Below are 24,380 nucleotides of genomic sequence, written 5' to 3'. Positions count from 1 at the left end.
TCATCTCACATCTTAGAACTGTACAAGCATGGTATAAGTTGTTTTATAATAAGACACAAAAAATCTCAACATGTCAATGATTTGTAGGAAAGTGGGAGTGTGGGTACCCACAAAATGTCTGCAGCTACTAGAAACTTGGAAAGAAAGGGTCATTTTTCCTGCAGACACTAGTTGCCTGGTTTGAGGCAAGGGATGAGGAAGAACTGCTTTTTTGTTTGTGCCCTGTGACTGTCCAACATCAGCATTCATTTCATGACCATTGCCTGAGCACCTACTGCATGCCAGGATCCAAGAATACAGGGGCATAGTGGGAAGCATCATGGGACTCCAAAACTGACTCCTCCAAGCACAGAGAGCTGAGAGAGCACACGCACAGCTGCCTGTAGGCAGAGTGGGGTGGTGGGAAGGGAAGGGAGGATGGCTGCAGACAATATTGTTCTCCAGAATGGTGCACCTGCCTCCATTCACTGACTTCTGTGTTTTTACAACTGTTGTTTACTCTGCCTGGAACCTCATTTCCTCTCTTCCTACCTTGCAATGTTATTTTTTCAGCTCAGCGGTTCCCTCATCCCCAATGCTTATCGTGCACAATGCTGTGTTTTCATTATTCATATCTGTGTGTTCCCAGTGCCTTCCACAGTGCCCGACACAAAGCAGACACTCTGGAAGACATATGTCAGATGAATGCAACTAAAGGAGTGAAGGTTACAGGCTACCCAAGATGAAAGGATCCATTAGGGGAAGGCAAGATGAGGAAGAGCACATTTGATTAGTTAGGGCAGAGGGCCCCAGAGGAATGTGTCAGAAATACAGTGTGGAAACAGAAAGGGAGAAAGACAAGCATTGAGTGGAGATTCAGGAATGAGAGCAGGTTGGGAACAAGGAGAAAAAGGAATCATGTGGGCAGCTGGTTGGTGACCTTTGGCAAGCATGGGCCTTTTTGTCTGCCCCGTGTGCTTGGCCACACACACTTGACCTGGGCTTTGCATACACAGCACACTGGAGGAGTGTGGCACAGCCGGGAAGGCTTCCTGGAAACCCTGGCATCAGGAGAGGTCCAGAGGAGAAGCACAGGGATACCGTGGTGGTTTGCAGGCCCAGGCAAAGGCTCCCCATTCTGCCTTCCAACAGGAAATGGCCCCTGCTTCCTTTAGCAGAAAGCTTGCTACATGAGGGATGATAAACCACCCACTCCCAGGGCTACCCTGGGTGACAGGAGGTCCACTGGGGCCTTGGGACTGTCCTCCCTCCCTCTTCTCTCTCAGTAACTGTAATTTGCCTACCTGAGGGAAGACTCTCTGAGGAGGTGGCTCCTTCTGGGCTCTGGACGGCCATAGGGGTTGCTGCAAGTCCAAGCAGAACTACAGCTACTACCTCTGTGGTCCCTTCAGTTGCCTCCCTGCAATCTCCTCCTCCAGTTCTCCAAGCCCCTAAATCTAGCCCTGTATTTAATCAAATCCCTGTCTAGACTCCAGACCCACCCACCTCCCAGGGAGATCTCAGATGCGTATCCAAGTTAGGCTAAAGTTGCCTGAAACAAAGGGTTGTCAGGAAGCGGGAGATTGCATTCTGCAGGTGGACTAATTCCCAGCATCTTCAGCAATTCTCTAATTGGTGGCATTCAAAGTGTGGACTTTAGGGAACCTAGGGTGAGGAATTCCAGGCTAAGAAAGCCTTGCAGGCTGGCACCTCCATGTTTCCTGGCTAAAGAACTTGTCAATCTGACCTCCCAGAAGCTCTTTATAGTCCCATAGGCCTTGCACGGGACTGGATCCCAGCTGGCCCTCCCTCCACTGGAGCAAGGGTGAAACTGGTGTTGAGTTCAAATCTACTAATTCCACACTCTCTCCATTCTACTGCTGCAGCCAGGGAAGGAGCCTTGGTGGTGTGTGGAGGGCGGTTCCATGGCCATTTTCTTCCCCTATGCCAGGTCTCCCCAGTCCAAGTGTCTAAATTCACCAGGATTCTCTTCACCAGTGCCTTGCTCTTCAGAGGAGAGGCATCCTATATCACCACATTGAAGCCAATGTGAATATTGAATTGGACAAGCCACCAGCTTATCAGAAGGGTGGTACAAATCCAAGTTAGTCCTTAAAACCATGGTCAGATATACACTGATTCTTCTGGAACACTGTAACCTAAGCCCACCCCAAAGTCACAAGAATATGCTGTCTGGCTTATTTGGGGGTCATGCTTTTTCAATCCAGAGCCATTTCTTGCCTTTGAGTGAAGAATGTTGGGAGCCCCTAGTAAGATAGCCCTGGAATTTTTTGGCAAGTCAAGGAAAAGATAAAGTCAAACTCTGCTAGTGGAGAAGATGTGGGTGTCATCTTCTCCACTAGTCATACTTAGCCTTGATGTATCACCTTTCTTCTGAGAATGTAGAAACATTTAATAAGTGGTAATTAAGCTTCCCAACACTCCTGGTGCCTGCATATGACCCAGGGTCTTTCTTTAATGTCAGGATCACTTGTGGGTCTGTCTACACAGGTCATTGAGGCTTTGGACCTCCATCTAGGGTGGGACACTGAGTGAGGGCTCTGAAGTGAGCAGCAGGTTGTCAGTAGGGTCTTTTGCACTTGCTGGAGAGAGGACCAGATGGACATCTGGTTTCTGGCTTTTTTTTCCCCATGAGAGCACCAGTAGCATACAGGGTTGGGCTTCCAGAATCAGTCCAGGTAATCCACCTCTTGAAGACTGGGGATGTGAAGCCTTGGGAAAGTCCAGTTCTTCCTGTATTTCCTCACAGACAGGTTCATATGTTCCTCTTGGCAATTTACCTTGTCAGAGCAAAAGAACACACTGACAAGTAATTTGTGCATCAGTGCCCTGTTGCCTTTGCTAGATAGCTTCCAGGGCCTGGTCAACTCTGGAAGAACTGCTAAAATTGAACTTGTGGGCCTGCAGAGCAGTGGTTCAGCTCCCAGACTCCCTGGGATCTCATTAAAGTAGCGTCTGCCCTCAAGATTCTGGACTCTGAGGAGCCTGCCTGGTCTCTATCTATGAAGCTCTTGAAAGGGCAATGATGCCTGTTATTCAAGCGTCTGAACTGGCAGACCATCTTCTCATGCCTGCTTGGGGCACGGTCACTGGTAATGAAGATGGTGCTGTCCAATCTGACCACTGGCAAGCACCACTTTCTAACAGTATGGGCTGCAGGTTCAGCTAGACCCTGAGTTTCATCTGTGCTCCTTCACCCTTACTTGCTGGCTCGCTCAGGGCCTGTTATACAAGCTTCTCTGTGCCTTAATTCCTCGTCTGTATTTGAGTGTTCATTGAGAACCTCCTCTGGGCTACACATTGGACTTTACCCAGAGGATGGGAAAGGAAGATGGGTGAAAAAGTCTGGGACAGGGTCCTGGTGCTTCAGCAGATGAAAACTTGATTTGGGTTACTCAACCTTAAAATCAGCTCATATAATAATATCCATTTCCCAGTGGGTGTTGGGAAGCTTAATTACCACTTATGATATGTTTTTACGTTCTCAGAAGAAAGGTGATACATCAAGACTAAGTATGACTATCGCAATTGTGATTCTCTCAAGCTGCCCTTGGGGCTAAACAGTATAAAATTGTCATTTGTGAAACTCTGCTATTGCAACAAAGGATGACTATTATCCATAATGATACTAGACTAATGTTTAAGGCATTGTTGTGCTCATGAAAACTTAAATCTGCCCAAAGTGAAGATGGTAAACTAGGTCACCTGCTATGAGCTTGTCCTGCTCTTGGATTCCAAAAGCAAACAAAATCCTTGAGGAGGTTGACACCTGAAAGAGTACCAGATAGCAACAGCATTCTTTGTACACCTAGCATGTACCAGGCAGTGTGTTATGCACACGATCTCACTGAATCTTCCTAACACGCTTAGAAAAGAGGTTTTTATCATTTCCATTCTGCGGAGGAGAAAAACTGAGACTCAAAGATGTTGACTTGCCCAAGGAAGATGAACCTGGTACTTGTAAGTAGGGCAGCCTGGAGTGGAGGCAGAGGTCAGGTGTGAAGTGACCACAAAGTTTAGACAGGATCCAAGGAGGCTCTGAACTGGGTTAGAAAAATGAGGATGATTTCCACGTCTCCTGCTTGAATACCCCCCTGCGTACGAATAGGCCTGCTGCTAAGGGAAAAAGGGAACCCAGGAGGGGAAGGCGGTTGGGACGGGAAGTGACTTTGGTGCTAGGTAACTTGAGTTGGGAATAGCCAGCATATCTGGACACGCTGGCTTGGGAATTGGAAGGGAAGTTGGGACCCAAACTTTGGAGTCGTTGACAGATATGACAGGTGAAGCCTGGGATGACATCGCCAAAAATGCAACGTCTCACTCATTGTCACTACTCCCAGGGCTCAGTCGTCACTGGGGAAAATCTACAGAAGGTAGCGCGGGCCAAGGTGACAGGTGTCTGCCAAGATCTGCCCGCCAGACTCCCGGGCGGCGCGCTCCCTCCCTGCAGGCCTTCAGCCCGTCAGCATCCCCTTCCTCGGGGCCCTGCTCACTCCCAGCCTCCATCCCCCTGCCATCTCCTCCGCCGGTCGCGTGCGGACAGAAGGATGGGGACCTCTCAGCGAGGAGCGCTCTGGGCGGGGCTCCGGACGCATGCGCGGCCCTCGTACGGAAGCCCGGAAGGAGGGGCAGGGGGCGGTGGCTCAGGTTTCTCCGGGCGGCGGCGGCGGCGACGGCGACGGCAGCGGGGACGGCAGCAGTAGCGGGAGCAGCAGCGTGGACGCGGCTGGCGCTGGCGCCATGAACCCGCTGTAAGGCGCAGGCTGTGCAGCACGGGGTGCGGGGGAGGAGGAGGAGGACGCCGCGGTGAAGTTCTCCGCCATGAACCTGAGGGGCCTCTTCCAGGACTTCAACCCGAGGTAAGGCGGCGTCGTTGGCGCCCCCGGGAGTCCGCGCTGCGGGCTCGGGCGCGGGCTGGTGTTCGGCTCCGGGGAGGCTCGGCGGGCGAGATGCTGCAGCCCGAGGACCCGGGCGCCTGCCCGAGCCTCCCTGCGGGTGCAAGCGGTCCCCAGGCAAAACAGTCGGCCTCGGCGCCCGCTCGCTTCCCCATCCCGTGCCCGGTGCTTTCAGCCCCTGCCCGGCCACGGCCGGAAGGGCCCGGCCGCGAGCCCCGTCCTGCCCCAAGGGAACCCCATTCTTTTCTGCTTGCTGTCCCTCATTGGTGTCCCAACTTCTTCGTCTCGGTTCCATCCTCTTCTGCGCCGCTGCGGGCCCTCCATTCTCCGCGTCAGGGCCGTCTCACTCGACCCAACACCCCTACCCCCACCCCAGCTGTTTCCTCCAGTTCCTCGCAGTCCTTGGGGTTTTCCTTGGGTTTATGCCCATCCCTCTCTTGTTTGCTTCTTTGTTGAACGGATACCTGAAACACTGTTGAATCCTTGGAGTCAGTGTCGGGGTATGGCAATACCTTATATAATGCATTTCTGGGTGAGCCTGATCATTTTCCATACTCATTTTCTCATCAGTCTTCACTACAAGTTTATTTGCAGGAAGTAGATATTGCTGTCCTTCTTTTCCAGATGGGGAACACCCAGTGGACAGTGTGGAGAAAACACTGGCTAAGCACTCAAGCGCCTGTCCTTGCACTTGCCCGACTGTTTTGTAACTGTTCTTTACCCCAGGCTGTGAGCTCCCTGAAGCTGAGACCATCTCCTGCTCATCTCAGTGTCCCCAGCGCCTCCCACCCACCGTATCTGGCACATAGTAGGCACATATAAAATGTTTGTGGAACTAAACTGAGCCCAAAGACTTGGATTGGAGACGAGGCCATATGTAACTGGGTGATTCTCTGCCCTTCTTTGGCCCTTCTGTAAAATGAGGAGTTGGCCTAACTGATCTCTTAAATGCACTACTCTCTGAAAGGAGTATCCGTTTCCCTTATTTGCCAGTTGGGAAGACGTGCTCAGTAAATATTTGTGTGCTGTAACCTATGCTAGGTGCTTTAGATGCTGGCGGTCTCAGCATGGGGTGAAGAAGGGCTTGTACACTTAAGATGCCTTACAGTACTGTGCAGTGCTGTACTGCGGGGGCCAACTCTGGGGACCTATGCCTTGGCTGCTTGTTGAGGATGAAAGGAAGTTTTAGGGGAGTATTTGTATGTTGAGGGTGCAGTCTCCCTAGGGATGGTGAAATTTTAACTTGTGAGTCATTGTGACTTTGTATGTGCTCTTATTCCGCTTTGAGTTCATGTTCTGGTCAGGAGTGCCAGTGTCTCTAACACAGTGCAGACATTATCATTGTTGGCTTCGAAGGCATTGAGGAGGTAACAGAACTAACTGCAGTCCCTTCCTCTGCTGCATCAGGGGGTTAAGATTGGTCTGCAGGGTAGTAGGGTTGGTGCTGTGGCTGGACAAGCCATGTATGTCTTCTATTTGGAGATGGTGATAAGAAAGTTAAGTAAAAACTGAATTGTTTTGTGCCCTTGGGCAACTCACTTATCTATTGTTTTATCTGTAGAATGAGTATAATCTCTCAGTGGGGTAGGGAGGCCAATTAAAGATTGATTACGAAGTGCCTTACAAATAGAAAGCTACAGTGATTTGTTTGCAAGGTGACAGAGAATTCAGAAGCCTCAAGAAACTGCCTCAAGTGATCAAACAGGCTAACAGAGTTGCCAAAGCAAAATAGTGCTGCACTGATATTACCTTTAACCATTTTTTCCTTTAGCCCTTTTCCCCCCCAAAAAATTAGTATATGAAATTACAAGGAAATACCTGGTATCTAAGCAGATTTATAGTACTTATCAACATATTTATCAATCTCTTAATTCTACCTGGATTAAAATGTATTTCTACCTGAAAAGTTTAAAGGTCTTTTATACTGTGCCATTTTCCTGATTCATTGTTGCCAGAGGTAGTGAGTTCCTTAATTTTACAGATATTTCAAGAGGACATTGGCCAGGTATTATTGGTAAATCAGATTTGTTTTTTTAGCTGGTAGTGTTTCACGTCTCCTGAGCACTCCTAGTTTTTGACAGTGTGCTTTAGTTTCCTTCCATGCTGAGGAAGGCCTTCTCTATAGGAGAAAGAAAACTGAGGGGTGTACACAGGAAGTTACCTTATGCTGGGGACTCAAACCTTGATGCTACTGCTTTGCTCCCTGCCTCTATTTTTGAACCAATTCAACATCTCCCTCCTACCCCAGGACCTTGTCACACACTGTTCTCTTTACCAGGAATGTTTCCCTCTCTTTTCCTCTCCTCCAGACCTAGTGAACTCCTATTTATCCTCACTTGGCACTTGCTAAGGGAAGCATTCCTGACTTCCCTGACCAGATTTACTGCTCCCTGTTTCTACAGTTCCTGTAGTATTTACTACTCCTCCATCATAGTGCATATTTGTACCCTTGTGTCTGTCTGGATGCTTATTTGATTAATACCTGCCTCCCCCACTAAACTTTAAGCTCCATGGGGTCAAGGCCGTGACTGTGTCAGTATCGTAGCCTGCATACTTGGAATAGTACCTGGCTCAATAAATATTTGTGGAGTAAATAAGTGAATAACTCTCCAGAGCCTATAAGATAAATCTAGAGCTGCTGCTTTCAATCACTGCTTTCCCGGTGGTCTGTGGCCTGGTTCTCTTTCTTCTCACACTCTTCCCACCTTCAGAGTGCAGCCATTGCTTTGGAGAGATGGGAGAGAACATGGCACTAAGGCAGAATATGGCTATATTTACTTTGAAGAGCATGTCTTTGTCATAGAAATAGTCACTGTCATGGTGTGGTAGGTCCCAAGGCATGGGTCATGGCTCCAGATCCCCTTTCCAGCCTTTTGGATCTTGGTAAGTCTGAACCCACTGCTGCGTTGGCAAGGCTCTGGAAACTGTAGTGACAGAGAATGATTCACAAGTGTCAACACTCAGATGTACAGGGCTGCCAGCTGACCCACTCTACCTATTTCCATCTGGCACTGAACTGGTTGATCATGAACTTCTTTTCATAATTGCTTTTTAGTTATGCAGGTTAAGACATGCCGAAACAGATGTACTGGACCCACAAACAAGTCCTTCCTTGAATGCCTGAGGCTTCCTAACAGTGAAAGAGCCCTGTTCTTAGAATAGGCAAACTGATTCTGAGGCATTGTAGGTGGTAGGGATCTGGTAGTAGGTAGCATTAGGTGGGCTCCCGGCACTCACCATGGAGCCTTGAAATTTTCTGCTACTTTGGGGGAGTTGCTGGTTCAGAGAAGGCCCTTCCACCCTGGTAGCCATGTGGCACTGGAAGGCTGTGAAAACTCTGCTGGGCCTTCTTAGTCATCTGTTGTGAGCTCCTGATGGGAGTGTGGTGTATCCCTCAGGTGTGCTAGACTGGAACAAAGGCTGAGAAGTGTTGCTCTGGGGGTTCCAACTTGTGGGCATGGGGTACTGATGAGATCAGTAGTGTTTGGAGACTTCTGTATGCTCCATCTTCAAAAGACATTCTGGAGTCCATATAAGTTATCTTGTCTCTTGTTTGAAGTCAGGAAAAAGGAATGCGATTGCTGGTAATATAGTTCACTAAAGTCAGCTACCTGGCCTCTAACAGTTATTTGCAAAGTATATTATAACATTGATTCCTCAAACATCTCCTAGATTCCTATCTCGTGCCAAGTGATGTACTAGGTGCTCTAAGTACAAAAATAAAGGAATATAGTCCTCCTCTCAATGCGTAAGCCTAGTGGAAGAAGCAGAAATGAAAGGGAAATAAGAATTCAATAGAGTATGAGGCATTACAGTGAAAGAAACCAAATGTCTTGGAAGTACAAATGGCAGAGCCACTAATTCTGTCTCGAGCAGGCAGGGAAGAGTCTATAGTGGAAATGACTTTTGAGCTAGATTTTGAATTGAGCTAGTCTTTTGAGCCAGACTTTTGAGCTAGAATTGTAGGGTTGTCATCAGACCAGAGAGTAGGAAGGGTACCTTGTGAGGAAGAGAGAGAGAGAGATCAGATTGTTACTGTGTCTATGTAGAAAAGGAAGACGTAAGAAACTCCATTTTGATCTGTACTAAGAAAAATTGTTTCTGCTTTGAGATGCTGTTAACCTGTAACTTTAGCCCCAACCCTGTGCTCACAGAAACCTGTGCTGTAATGAATCAAGGTTTAATGGATTTAGGGCTGTGCAGGATGTACCTTGTTAACAATATGTTTGCAGGCAGTATGCTTGGTAAAAGTCATCGCCATTCTCCATTCTCGATTAACCAGGGACACAGTGCACTGTGGAAGGCCGCAGGGACCTCTGCCCAAGAAAGCCTGGGTATTGTCCAAGGTTTCCCCCACTTGAGACAGCCTGAGATATGGCCTCGTGGGAAAGGAAAGACCTTACCACCCCCCAGCCCAACACCCGTAAAGCGTCTGTGCTGAGGAGGAGTAGTGAAAGAGGGGGGCCTCTTTGCAGTTGAGATAAGAGGAGGGCTTCTGTCTCCTGCTCATCCCTGGGAATGGAATGTCTCTGTGTAAAGCTGACCATTCCCATTCGTCCTATTCTGAGATAGGAGAAAACCACCCTGTGGCTGGAGGCGAAGTATGCTGGCAGCAATACTGCTCTGTTACTCTTTGCTACACTGAGTTGTTTGGGTAAAGAGAAACATAAATCTAGCCTGCGTGCACATCCAGGCACAGTACCTTTCCTTGAACTTATTCATGATACAGATTCCTTTGCTTACGTTTCCCTGCTGACCTTCTCCCCACCTGTTGCCCTGCTACGCTCCCCTCGCTAAGATAGGAAAAATAATGATCAGTAAATACTGAGGTAACTCAGAGGCTAGCGCTGGTGCGGGTCCTCCGTATGCTGAGTGCCAGTCCCCTGGGCCCACTGTTCTTTCTCTATACTTTGTCTCTGTGTCTTATTTCTTTTCTCAGTCTCGTCCCACCTGACGAGAAATACCCACAGGTGTGGAGGGGCTGGCCCCTTTCAGTATCTCAGAAGGGACAAAGTACACAAAGGCATGGGGTCATGATAGTGCCTGGTATGTTCAGGTAGTGAAGAGGTCCATGTGGTATGAGCACTGCAGATGACATGTGTCGTATGAATTAAAAATACATAGTTACTGCAAATAGTTTTTACAGGTTATTGTTTTTAAGAAAGCAGTATCTAATGCACGAGTGTACTGTCAGTACTGTCAATGAACTACTTACCACTCAAGTGACTGCTTATCTGTTGTTCTGTCCTCTCAAGCCACCTACAGTCAGAAAATGGTCTTGATTTTACTGATGTTGCTGTTAATAATAGCTGTGACTTCTTGAGTACCCACCACATGCCAGGCCCAATGTAGGGGCTTTGCATCCATTATCCATGATCTTTACAACAACCCTGCAAAATTAGGTATCAGCCTTATTTTAAAGTCTTGACAGCTTGTGACTTCCCTGAAGTTGCATAGGCAGGAAGAATCTAAGTCAACATTCGAATCCACGTCAGTCTCATGAAGCCTGTGCTCTTTCCTGCGTGCCATGCCATAGTTCTAGTTAAGTGACAACTCCTTTCCTCCATGACATTGTAGATCCAGTATGCTAAGGAACCCTCTATTTACAAATTGTAAGTGATTAAACAAAACAAACCTGTTAGTGGCGCTTATACATCCAAATGAGTGTTGTTATTCAAAGAGGTTACTTGGGGAAAGAGAATGTATAAACCTATTCCATTGTTCATACTCCTTGTTACTCATCTGGAATTCCCTTTAAAGTCAGTTTACATATCACATAAGAAGATCCATCTCATTGCTTTATGATCATCTATCATTTTCAACCAAAACAGTTCCACCTAGTTTGATCACACATCTTATTCACTAACCTTGGCTCTGACTGACTGTTTGCCATTTCCAAAATTTGAATCCACCCTCAGTGAAAATTTAGCACCATTTGGGATAGTCAGAAGATCAGACTGCAGGTTCTCAAGGTGCTTCCAAGAAGAAAGCTTCAAAGATGATTTGAGTAATGAAGTACCATTGGAATTACTGCATTGCCTCCCAAGGGGACTGGTTAAAGGAGAGAAATCTCATTTGAATGTATAATTTCCAGTTTTAAAAATATCATTCCTATTACTTGATAATTACACACACATTGTTCTTAGCTGTGTTCTTTGAGGGCCAGGATTTGGAGGTGCTGAATTACGTGCTGAATGAGTGGATGTTGGGTACAAATAGACATCTACCACTGGGAAGTCTTTGTTGTACAGGAGAGACCGTGGATTGAAGGAGTTTTAGATAGTTTCCTAGGACTCCAGAAGTTAAGCTTTTTAATATGGAGCTTGAGTTTTCTAATCATTTTGCCTGATATGTCATGCCTGTACAAGATGACTGGAATTTAAGACAAAAGCCTCGAACTCTGGAGATAGATGCTTTATAAGTGGAGACTCATACTTTGTCAGCTCCAACCTAATAGTGACAACAATGATTGCTAAATGAGATTATTACCTACAATGTGGCAGAACTTTTGTCTTTCGTAATACTGCTAAAGCTAGAATGGGTAAAATGTATCATTTACACAGTGCTTTCACATACCCTTGTCTTAATGAATCAGTATATGAGGAATCAGATGAGGAGACAGACCTGGGGGAAAATAACTCACCCAAGACCACACCGCTGATGAATGGCAGTTGAGGAACTTAAATGCAGATCTTCCTACTGGCCTGGGCTCTGCTTTTATTTGGCTTTTGTGCTTTTTTGTATCTACTGGTTAAATGCTCTTAAACATTTTTTATCTTAATAAAACCAGCTAAAGTCTCCACTAAAAGACTTTAAATTTGGTTAATAAGGTGTAAGAGGGGCAATTCCCTTGATAGTTTGTGAGTATGTCAGGTTGTCATTTGGAGCCATTCTGTCAAGCTTTAGACTGGGATGTGCCATCCAAAGTTTGTGTGTGTGTATGTGCCTGTGCGTGTGTACGTGCATGCAGGCATGTGTTAATGCGCGTGTATGTGCTCCAGTGAAGCCAGCAGCTTCCACTGGAAAAAAAACTGATAGGTCTAAAAAGAGTCCAGCTGCATTCTTATGATATGCAGAAAACAGATACTAGAACTTTTACATTCAGAGTCATCATTCCTTTGCTAAGTATATTCTCTCTCTCCCTCCCTTCTTCCTTTTCTCCCTCCCTATTCTCCCAGCCCTGCAAAGTGGAGAGAGGGAATTTGAGCCTGAGCAGAAAGCTCCATATAAATTTCAGAGAGGATACTAGCTTTGGCCCAGGTAGCACTACTTAGTGATTCATCGTATACTAACACTACAGATTCAAATGAGAGTGGAATAAATCCATTCTAAAGGTGTAACTGGAAAAGTGAATTTTAAGAAGTAGTGATTAATTTTAAACCAGAACCTCCCATTTCTCCCAGGTTTGTGGATAATTAAGCAGTCTATTTTTATACTTGGAATCTGGTCTGAATGTTTCTTGAAAAGTAACTCAAAGTAGTTTAGGCTATGACCATAAGTTATTTTTGTAAATACATTTTCTTATCACTGTATTATTGCATATTATTGTGTATTCTTTTGCAAATCAGGCTTGATATTTCCTTTTGGCTATGCAGTCACCTTTTAGACTTTGCTTGCAAATATATTGATATAGTTAGGATACTATTCTTTCTTTCCCCAACTAGGAGTGTGTATGAATTACATCTTTTGAACTTTCTGATTGTATTACTTTGTTTTACTTGATCAACTTTGTAGTTTAATTTTTTTAAAAAGCTAGCTGTTGGGATTACTGATCAGTTTCATTTTTATATCTATATTTCTACTTTTAGTTTTATTATTTTCATGTTTTGGCTTTTTCCCCAAATTTCTTAGAAACTCAGTTTACTAGTTTTCTTTTGCCTCTTTTTTTTTTTCTTTGTTTTCTACTTTTACTTAAACATTTTAAATGAACACATTTTCTCTTGAGTTTTGTTTTGGCAGCTGCCCAGGTATTTTTATGTTTCAATTGTATTTTAGTAACTCTACTAAACTGCTTAACAAATCAGTATTGAAAATGATCCATTTTTTGTCAGTTTTTTTATGAATTGTATAAAATGTCTACCTCTGGTCTCTACTGATTACAATCTACCTTACACACGCATATGCATCTTCTGTCACTCTTGTTGAGAAAATCTGCAGTGGCCCCATATTACCTATTAATAAATTCCAAGGACTTTACCTTGATATTCACATTCCCCTACCATGTTACCACAGCCAACTTCTGGCTTATTCCCGCCAGTACCCTTTCTCCTGTCTCTGCAGCACCCTACCCACCACAATTTATAGAAAGTATTCTGTGTGTTCCAGTCTGCTGGAATTGGAGAGGGGAGGATAAAGAGGGGATGAGCAATGGGTACAATAATCCAGTTAGATAGAAATAATAAATCTAGTGTTTGGTAGCACAAGAGGGCAAATATAGTTAATAATGTATATTTGCAAATAACTAAAAGAGTGGAATTGAAATGTGCCTAACACAAGTAAGTGATCAGTGCTTGAGGTGATGGATATCCCAGTTACTCTGATTTGATCATTACACATTGTATGCTTGCATCACAGTATCACATGTACCCCATAAATAGGCACAACTGTTTTGTATCCATAATAAATAAAAATAATTTTAAAAAATTGGAAAACATCTTATTCCCTTTGTCTGGAATTCCTTATTCCCAACTTGTTGCCCAGATTCCACTTCTCTTCCCATCTCTCTCAGGGAAATTAATCTTCCAAGTCCCCTAGTTTACCATATGTAGTTACTTGTTGATACATCATCTCCCTCTGTTCCTATTAGTCTGAGCATCTTGAGCGAACGCATTGTTGCTCCTTTTTATGTATCTCACACATTTCAGGCACTCAAATATTTTTAACAATTGTAAATCAGATGTGTGTTTATTGTGTATTGCTGCCCCATGATCCTTTTTTTCTCCCTGGAAAAACTATATATATGTAAAGCAAGTATGTTTTCTTGTTCTGCTACGTAATTATCTTCATATAAGCTTGCTGTTTTTTAAATCTTCTCGTTCTGCTACTTAATTCTCTTCATATAACCTTGCTGTTTTTTAAATCTACTCTTGTGTTCATTTCCGTATTTTCCTTAGGAACTTCGTCTGTTTTATCTGTCATGATTTAAGAGTAGCATGAGGAAGCCCACAATTAAAATATTTCTGTGTATCCTTAAAAAAGAAAAATTGTAAAATTATTTCCATATTCCATGGTCATGTTAGGTTTTTGTTATTTAGGTTTTCCTTATTAGTCCTTTTAGCATTTTAATACTTTCGGCTTTGAAATCTAATTTATCTAATTTTAAAGATAGTAAATTGTTGCTCTTGTCTTCATCCAGGCGTGCTAAACCTCTGTCATCTGATTTCTGATAGTTGGTTCGACTTTTGACTTTGGTTCCAAGCGTAACTCTTGAATGTAACAGATTTACTTTCTTAATCTAGGAAGCAACCTTTCTTTTTACAGAGCTGTGGTAGGCAGAATAATGACCCCCCAAGTATGTCCACATCCTAATCCGTGGAACCAGGGAATATGTTCTGTTACATGGCAAAGGGGAATTAAGGTAGCAGATGGAATTAAGTTTGCTCATCAGCTGACCTTAAAATAGATTATTCTGGATTCTCTGGCTGAGCCCACTGTAATTACAGGGCCCTTAAATAGAGAAGAGGGAGACAGAAAAGGAGGTCAGAGTGATTCAGTATGAGAAGAACTGCATTCTCCATTGTTGACTTTGAAGATGGAGGAAGGGGCCATGAGCTAAGGAATGTGGCAGCCTCTAGAGCTAGAAAAGGCAAAGAAACATTCTCTCCTAGAGCCTTCAGTAGCATAGTCCTGCTGACACCTCAAGTTTAGCCCAGCGAGACCCATATTGGACTCTGACCTCCAGAATTGTAAGGGTTATGCTTTTTAAACCACTAGGTTTATGCTTTTTAAACCACTAGGTTTGTGGCAGTTTTGAATGGCAGCAATAGGAAATTAATAAGAGAACATTCAGCTCATGTATACTTTTCTAACCCTAGTATTTGAATCATGAATTATATTTTGTGGGTCCTTTTGTAAGTTTATCTTGTTTTCTATTTTTCATGTAATAGACATAAAATTTTAAGTTTCCTTTAAATTATGTCAAAAACCACATAAAATAATCCCTTTTCCAACATTTAAAACATTTTGGTACTTCTCTTTTCTTTAGTTCCACTACTCTCTTTTTTTATTAAATAAGGAAACTGTTTTACAGAGGATAATGAAGTTAGCTTACAGCATTTACCACCCCCCCCCACCAATTTACTTTTTATTTATAGTCTGAAAATCCTTTAGGATAAAAATTACCTGTACATGTTATCTAATATATATATGAATCCTGTGTCGTCATTATCTTAGCATTTGTTAATGTTTGAATCCACTAATTTCTTTTTTAAATAGTCTGTTTTCAAGTCCATTGTTTCTGGTAATTATATTTGTAGCCACAGGCTTTAGTTGACAAATTGGTTCTGATTTTTTTAGATTTTGGAATATTTCCCTCTGCTTTAAGAGAGAAAACTTCTGCCTCTACTAATTGTGTACTGTAATTGTGGTGATAACTCCATTTCTATTAACTTGTGAATCCCGCTCCACCCCACCTTGACACAGGCTCTCTTCTTGTCCAAAGTCTAAGGGATGAAGTCATTTTTATCTTGGTTTCTTTAAATGTTCTGTCTTTCTTTGTAGCAGCTTATAAAAGCCTGTTTTTGTTTTCGAGTATTAATAATATTAGCTAATGTGTATTGAGTACGCTGGTTATCAGACTGTTTCCCACAGACCTTGGGAGTGGGCCTTGAGACCCTTTCCAGGTATCTGCAAAGTCAAAATTATAATACTAAGACATTCTTTGCCTTGGTCGACATTGGCATTGGTGGTACAAAAGTAGTGCATCAAACAGCTGGTGCTGGAGCACAAATCAGGACAGTGGCACCAGCTGCACTAGTCTTCTGTCACTGGATTCTTCACCACCACGTGCTGGACTTGCAGTTAAAATAAAAATGCCAGCTTCACTTACGAATGTCCTTGATAAAGCAGAAAAATATTAATCTCATTTAATCTTGACCCCTGAATGCACATCTAGTTTAATATTCCATGTGATGAAATGGGAAGAATGCATAAAGGCCTGTTGTATGCTGAAGTGCAATGGTTGACTCAAGGAAAAACGTGTGTGCCTGAGTTACAAGCTGCTGTTTTCATGGAGTATCATTTTTATTTGGAAGGACAACTGACAGACAAGACTGTGGTTATTTGTGTTATGGTGTTTGGCAGACATTTTCTTGAAAATGCAGGAAGCCACAATAAACATACGTGTGCATGTGTCTTTATAGCAGCATGATTTATAGTCCTTTGGGTATATACCCAGTAATGGGATGGCTGGGTCAAATGGTATTTCTAGTTCTAGATCCCTGAGGAATCACCACACTGACTTCCACAACGGTTGAACTAGTTTACAGTCCCACCAACAGTGTAAAAGTGTTCCTATTTCTCCACATCCTCTCCAGCACCTGTTGTTTCCTGACTTTTTAATGATTGACATTCTAACTGGCACTATTCACAATAGCAAAGATTTGGAACCAACCCAAATGTCCAACAATGATAGACTGGATCAAGAAAATGTGGCACATATACACCATGGAATACTATACAGCCATAAAAAATGATGAGTTCATGTCCTTTGTAGGGACATGGGTGAAATTGGAAATCATCATTCTCAGTAAACTGTTGCAAGGACAAAAAACCAAACACCACATGTTCTCACTCATAGATGGGAATTGAACAATGAGAACACATGGACACAGGAAGGGGAACATCACACTCTGGGGACTGTTGTGGGGTGGGGGTTGGGGGGAGGGATAGCATTAGGAGATATACCTAATGCTAAATGACGAGTTAATGGGTGCAGCACACCAGCATGGCACATGTATACATATGTAACTAACCTGCACATTGTGCACATGTACCCTAAAACTTAAAGTATAATAATAATAAAAAAGAAAAAGACAAAAATACTATAATAAAAGATGCTTCTATGACACACACACAAAAAAGAAAATGCAGGAAGCAAAACTTCAAGGAAAACAACTCATGGTATTTTTTGTAAATGGTAAAATTTGATCTTTCATGGGAAAACCAGAATTTTTGAAAAGTTGTATCTGCTACCATGAGCTTGACAACCTCCCAGTAATTAAAATATTTCTGATGAAGTTGGTGAAGATAGTAAGTAATGTGATTTTTTTTGCTATTGTATATGAAATGTGTCAACATTTGAAAGATCTTTATAACTCAGTAAACCAATATTTTCCAGTCGACCTACATTGCATTATACAATAATGCTGGGATAAAAGATTCATTGAAAGTATAAGAGAGACCAGTGGATTTCAGTGTAGCAGAGTACAAAAAGGTCATTGATACGATTTCAGATTCCACATCATAGTTAACCTTTAAGAAACTACCACTTGTTGAGTTTTAGTGTCCTGTTGAAGAACATCTACCATTATCTGAAAGAGCTATTAAAATAGTTCTTTTCTAACTACAGATCTCTGTGAGGCCAGATTTTCTTTGTATACTTGAACCAAAACAATGTATTGCAACAGAATGAATGTAAATATAGATATTAGAATCTAGGTGTCTTCTATGATATCATACATTAAAAATTTTGCTAAACCGTAGAAACAGTGTCACTACTCTCACTAAATTTGTGTTGGTTTTGGAAATGTTTTTAAATAATGTTATTTATGTTAGTATGTAATGTGTTTATTATTACCTTCGAAGAGTAGATATTTTTTCAATAACAACTGTATCGTAAATATTAAATACCAATAGGGATAACCCATATCAACCAGAGCTCTTTGGGATCCTCAGTAAGTGTTAAAACTGAAAAGGAGTTCTTTTTAAGAGTTAAACGTCAAAATTTTTGATACTAAAAACTTTGAGAGCCACTGATTTAGTGCTTTATACAAAGCACTTGTTATACTCATTATCTTATATTCGTAGCCACCTTATGAGGTACATATTATTGCCCTAACTTTATGGGTAAGAATACCATGACACAATGATGCTATGTATATTTTTTTAGCAACCCCTCTGAATCTCATGATCTTCCCAGCGTAGTTTTCTCTCTGGGAGGGTTGCTTCCAAGTTTAATTTTGTAGGTCCAGTCTTCTTACAACCCTCCTCCCTTTTTTCCAATCGAAGTTTCTTATGTTATTTTTCATAGTACAAAAACAGTACACGTACCTTACAGAAAACTCAGATATCATAAGCAAAAGAGTATAAAGACTATCCTTAATCTTCCCGAGTGGAGACCTGTTAGCTGCTCAGCGGATATTTATTCAGATGCTTTTCTAAACATGTTCATTTATCAGTGTAAAGCCAGTATAGTATAATACTCAATTAGAAGGATTTTGGAGTCAAATGGTTTGACTCCCAACTCTGAGCTCTCAGACAAGTTATTTAACATCTGAGCTTTCTGTTCCTTATCTGTAACCGCACTGATCTGTTTTTCTGTGTCTAGAGTTTTGCCCTTTCCAGAATGTCAAATAAGTAGCATTGTACACTATCTTGTGTTTTCCATCTGAATTATTTTACTTATAGTGCATTTTAGATTCATCAATGTTGTTGTTGTCATCCATAGTTTGTTACTTGTTACTGCTGATTAGTATTCCATTGAACGGATATATCAAAATTCGGTTAACCATTCGCCAGTTTATGGATGTGTGAGTTGTTACCAGTGGCAATTATGAATAAAGCTTCTTTGAATATTTGAATACAGGCCTTTGTGTGGACATACGTTTTCCTTTTTCTTGAGTAAAATACCTAGGTGTGGGATTGCTGGGCCATAGAATAAGTATACACTTAACTGTATAAGAAACTTCCAAAATGTTTTCTAAAGTGGCTGTACTATTTTGCATTCCCACCAGCATATATAAGAGATCTAGTGTGTGTGTAATCTTATCTCATTGTGGTTTTAGTTTGCATTGTCCTAACATCTGAAAATACTGAGTATTTTTTGTGTGCTTATTTGCTTTTTGTATGCCTTCTTTGATGGGATGTCTCTGAATTTTTTGGCCATTTTAAATCGGGTTGTTCACTTATTTTTTTAGTTGTAAAAGTCCTTTTTATATACTGGATACAGGTTACTTTGTCAGATACGTGTTTTCAGAGTATGGTCTCCCAGTTTGTGGCTTGGCTGTCATTTTCTTAATGATAGGTATCTTTTGGAGAGTAAGAGTTTTTCATTTTGGAGAAGTCCAATTTCATATCCCATCTAAGAAATGTTTGCCTAACCCTAGGTTGCAAGTATTTTTTTTTCATATGTGTTTTGGACATTTTGTAGTTTTGTGTATGACATTTAGGTCTATGATCCATGTCACATAAATTTTTGTATATGTTATAAGGTTAAGAGTCAAGGTGTACTTTCCTCATTTATCCAGTTGTACCACCATTTATTGAAACATAATTATTTCTCCATTGAGTTGTTTTGGCACCTTTGTGGAAAATTAACTGACTCTATATGTATGGGTCTGTTTTCCAACTCTCTAGTACGTTCTATATATCTATTCTTATGCCAGTACTACATTGTGTTTATTACTGTAGCTTTATAGTAAGCTTTGAAAGCACGTAGTATAAATTGTCCAACTTTGTTCTTTTTCAGAATTGTTTTGCCCGTTTTATGTCCTTTGCACTGTCATATGACTTTTAAAGTCAGTATGTCAATTTCTACAGAAGAACCTGCTGGCTCCCAATTTTCGCTGGGATTGCATTGATTCTTTAAAATAATTTGGTTAATTTGGTGTGTGTGGTAGGCTAAATCATGGCCCACAAAGATACCCACTTCCATGGAACCTGTTAAAGATCTTGAGATCACATGGACACAGGAAGGGGAATATCACACTCTGGGGACTGTGGTGGGGTGGGGGGAGGGGGAGGGATAGCATTGGGAGATATACCGAATGCTAGATGACGAGTTAGTGGGTGCAGCGCACCAGCATGGCACATGTATACATATGTAACTAACCTGCACAATGTGCACATGTACCCTAAAACTTAAAGTATAATTTAAAAAAAAAAGATCTTGAGATGATGGGGTTATCCAAGTGGGGCAATAAATGCAATCAATCACAGGTTCCCTTAAAAGAGGGAGATAATATTAAGAGGAGAAGGCAGTGTGGTGGAAACAGAGACAGAGATTTGAAGATTTTATGCAGCTGGTTTTGATGATAGAGAAAGGGGCCATGAGCCAAGGGAATACAGCTCTGGAAACTGGAAAAAAACAAGTAATAGATTCTCCCATAGAGTCTCCAGAAGGAGTAGGTCCTGCTGACATCTTGATTTTAGCCCAGTGAAACCCTTTTTGGACCTCTGGCCTCAGGATAATAAACGTGTGCCATTTTAAGTCACCAATTTTGTGGTAGTTTGTTACAGCACCCATAGGAAACTAATACACAGAGGATGTAAATCTTAACGGTATTGAGTGTTGTATGAACACAGTATATGTCTCCATTTATTTAGATCTTTAATTTTTCTTGGCAGTTATGAACTGAATGTGTCCCTTTAAAAATCACAAGTTGACTCTAGTCCCCAATGTGATGGTATTTGGAGGCGGGGCATTTGGGAGGTGATTAGGTTATGAGGGTGGAACGCTCATGGTTGGAACTAGTGCCCTTATAAAAAGAGACCAGAGAGCTAACTCACTCTCTTTTCACCATATGAAGGGTATTGAGAAGTCTGCCATCTGCCACCCAGAAGGCAGCCCTCGCCAGAACCCAGCCATGCTGGCATCCTGATCTCCAACTTCCAGCCTCTGGAACTGTGAGGAATAAATTTCTGTTGTTTATTAGCTTCCCCACAGTCCTACCAGTGTTTTGTAGGTTTCAGTATATAGGTTTTGCATATATGTTGTTACATTTATCCCTAAGTGTTTTATATTTGTGATGCTATTGTAAATGGTGGATTTTTTCATAAACTTTAAATTTTTGAATAGTTATAAATTTATAGGAAAGTTGCAGTAAATGATACATATTTTTAAATTTCTGTTTCCAATTTGTGATAGCTACTATATAGAAATGCAATAATTTTTGTACATTTACCTTGTATCCTTCAATTTTGTTAAATTCACTTACTAGATCTACTAGCTTTTTTGTAGATTACTTAGGATTTCCTACACAGAATATCATGTTGCCTATAGATAATGACAGGTTTACTTCTTTCTTTTAAAACTATATTCTTTTAATTTCTTTTTATCATCTTATTGTTGTGGCTAGGACCTTTAGTACAATGTTGAATAGATGTGTTGAAGTGGACATACTTGCTGTGTTTCCTGTCTTAAGGGGAAAGTATTGAGTCTCTCACCATTAAGCATTATAACTGCAGGTTTTTCATAGATGCTCTTCTATTCCTAATTTGTTTAACACTTTTAACTTGAATGGGTAGCAAATTATGTCAAATGCTTTTTACACAACTATTGAGATGATCATATGATTTTTCTTTTTCAGCCTGCTAATACCACGAAGGTTGCTAACTGATTTTCAAATGTTAATCCAAGATTGCAATCTTGCAATCCTAGCTAAACCACACCTAGTCGTAATGTAGTATCCTTATATATTGCTGAATTCAGTTGGCTAAAATCTTTTGAGGATTTTTGCATCTCTGTTCATGAGAGATATTGGTCTGTAGTTTTCTTTCTTTGTCAGTTTTGTTATCAGGGTAATGCTGGCTTCATAAAATAAATTGGGAAATGTTCCCCCCTCATCTTTTTTGCAAGAGTTTGTGAAGAATTGGTGGTATTTCCTCATTAAATGTTTGGTAGATTTTGCCATGGCCTGACATTTTCTTTCTGAAAAAGGTTTTAACTAGAATTGCAGTTTCCATGTCTTTGTTTCAAGAAATTTCCTGGCATAAAGTTGTTTATAATATCCCCTACTTATCCCTTTAGTATTATTAGGATTTGTAGTGATATCCCTGTTTTCATTCTTGATATTAGTAATTTGAGCCTACTCTTTTTTACTGATTATTCTGGCTGTAGATTTACCAATTTTCTTACTTTCTCAAAGAAACTGCTTTTAGTTTCGTTGATTTTTTTTCTCTAATCCCTTTTTACTGTATTTTATTGATTAATGTGCTTACATTTATCATTTTCTTCTTTCCATTTACTTTTTAAAAATTTCCTTCCGTTTCTTACATGGAGGTTCCTTACCTCCATGTTCTTTCTAGTTTCATAAGATAGAATCTTAGATTATTGACTTGATATCTTTTCTAATGTAAGTATTTGATGCTAAAATTTCCCTTAAGTACTGCTTTAGTGTATCTCACAAATTTTGGTATATTGTGTTTTTGCCTTTAGTCCAAAATATTTTTCAATTTTCTTCATAGTCTTTGACCTATGGATTATTTCGCAGTGTGGCATTTAATTTTCAAGTATTTTGAGAATTTTCCAGATATTTTTCTATTGTTGATTTCTAGTTTGACTCCATTGTGCTTGTTTACTTTGTATGATTTCAGTCCTTTTAAATTTGTTGAGCTTTGTTTTATGGCCCAGAATTCAATCTATCTTGGTGAATGTTCCGTGTGTGTTTGAAAGGAATCTGTACTTTGCTTTTGTTGGGAGGAACTCATTAATATTAATTAGGTCAAGTTGGTTGATAGTGTTGCTACAATCATATATATCCTTAGTAATTTTCTGTTTATGTGTTCTATTAGTTACTAAGAAAGGAATGTTAATTTCCATTTATAACAGTTTGATTTTTTTATTTCTCCTTTTAGATTGATCAGTACTTTCTACATGTATTGTGAAACTTTGTTATTAGGCATATGACAAATTGACCCCTTTATCATTATGAACTACCTCTATTTGTCCCTGGAAATAGTCCTTGTTCAAAAATATACTGTGTCTTATGTTGTGGTAGGCAGAATGCCCCACCCCCACAAATACACAGATACCCAGGCCCTAAGCCCTGAAACCTGTGAATATGTTATTATTTTACATGGCAAAGGGGACTTTGAAGCTATATTTATTAGCATTCGTTTCTGCTGTTACCATGACAAATTACTCTCAGTTCTTTAGGTCAGAAGTCTGGGTACAGCACAACTCAGATGGGTCTTCTGCCTAGTTTCACAAGGTCAAAATCAAAGTGTCAGGAGGGCTCTATTCCTTTCTGGAGCCTCCAGGGATTAATCTGCTTTCAAGCACATTTGGGCTATTGTCAGAATTTAGTTCCTTGGGGTTGTAGGGCTGAGGTCCCGTTTACCTTGCTGGCTGTCAGCTGCGAGTTATTCTTAGTTTCTGAAGCCTGCCTGCATTCCTTGGCTCATGGTTCCTTACCTCCATGTTCAAAGCCAGAAGTAACAGGCTGAGTCCTTCTCAAGTCTGGAATCTCTCTGACTTCTGCCTCATCTCTCTTCCACCACATTTCTCTGACTTACTCTTCTGCTTTCTTAAGGGCTCATGTGATTACACTGGGCACACCTGGATAATCCAGTATAATCTTCCTATTGTAAAGTTAGCTGATTAGTAACCTTAATTCCATCTGCAAAGTCCCTTCACAGTATTACTCAGATTAGTGTTTGATTGAATAATCAGGGGACAGGAATCCTGGGAAACTTCTTTAGAATTCTGCCTACCAACCACAGTTATGGACCTTAAAATAGGGAGAGTAGCCTGGCTTAACCAGGTGGACTCAGTTTCATCACATGAACTCTTAAAAGCAGAGAACTTTCTCTCACTGGAAGCAGAAGCGATATGGCAGAAGTAGTGAGAAAACATCCCAAGCATGAGAAAGATTGAATATGCTATAGCTTGTTACTGGCTTTGAGATGTAGGGGCCTATTTACAAGGACCCAGGAGAGGCCCCTGCTATCTAAGATCAGCTGCTGCGTGACAGCAAGCAAAGAGACACATACCTCAGTCCTACAACCACAGGAAACTGGATTCTGCCAACAACCTGAATGAGCTTAGAAGTAGATTCTGCCAGAGTCCCCTGATAAGCATTCCAGCAACAGACATCTTTATTTCAGCCTTGTGAGATTCTGAGTAGAGAAACCAACCAAGCCCGTCTGGCCTTCTGTCATATAGAACTGTGAGATAATAAATTTACGTTGTTTTAAGCTGCTAAGTTTGTGGTAATTTGTTACAGCAGCAATGGAAGACTAAACAGATATTAATATAGTCATTCCAGCTTTCTTTTGGTTAGTGTTTATTTGATATAACTTTTTCTTTCCTTTTGCTTTTAATCTATCTGTGTCTTTATAGATAGATAAAGTGGGATTCTTACAGACAGCATATAGTTGTCTTGCTTACTTATCCAATCTGATCATCTTTGTCTTTCAGTTGGCCATTTATATTTAATATAGTTATTGACAGGGTTGAGTTTTAACTGTTTTCTTGCTGCAGCCTGGAAACTGCCTCTGATCTGCAAACTGGGGCAATAGTAGGGTTTACCTCCTTTATTTCCTCCC

The 24,380-nt window shown here is 41.4% G+C and overlaps 1 protein-coding gene across 2 annotated transcripts in view; it reads left to right on the top strand.

Moving 5' to 3' along the window:
• The first annotated feature begins 4,597 nt into the window (after positions 1-4,597).
• The window catches only part of TMEM185A (transmembrane protein 185A), a 35,407-nt gene continuing 15,624 nt past the window's right edge, over positions 4,598-24,380 (top strand). Inside the window, exon 1 of one of the 2 annotated variants that reach the window (XM_003807524.2) lies at positions 4,598-4,859. In XM_003807524.2, the coding sequence (XP_003807572.1) occupies positions 4,822-4,859 (38 nt within the window). In that variant the 5' untranslated portion in view covers positions 4,598-4,821. The remainder of the gene's footprint in view (positions 4,860-24,380) is intronic. The other variant, XM_003807525.6, reaches the window with a different exon arrangement.

Source organism: Pan paniscus, chromosome X, assembly GCF_029289425.2.
Source record: "Pan paniscus chromosome X, NHGRI_mPanPan1-v2.0_pri, whole genome shotgun sequence".
NCBI lineage: Eukaryota > Metazoa > Chordata > Mammalia > Primates > Hominidae > Pan > Pan paniscus.
The sequence above is the reverse complement of the archived record's forward strand: the minus strand, read 5'-3'. Positions and strand labels throughout refer to the sequence as shown.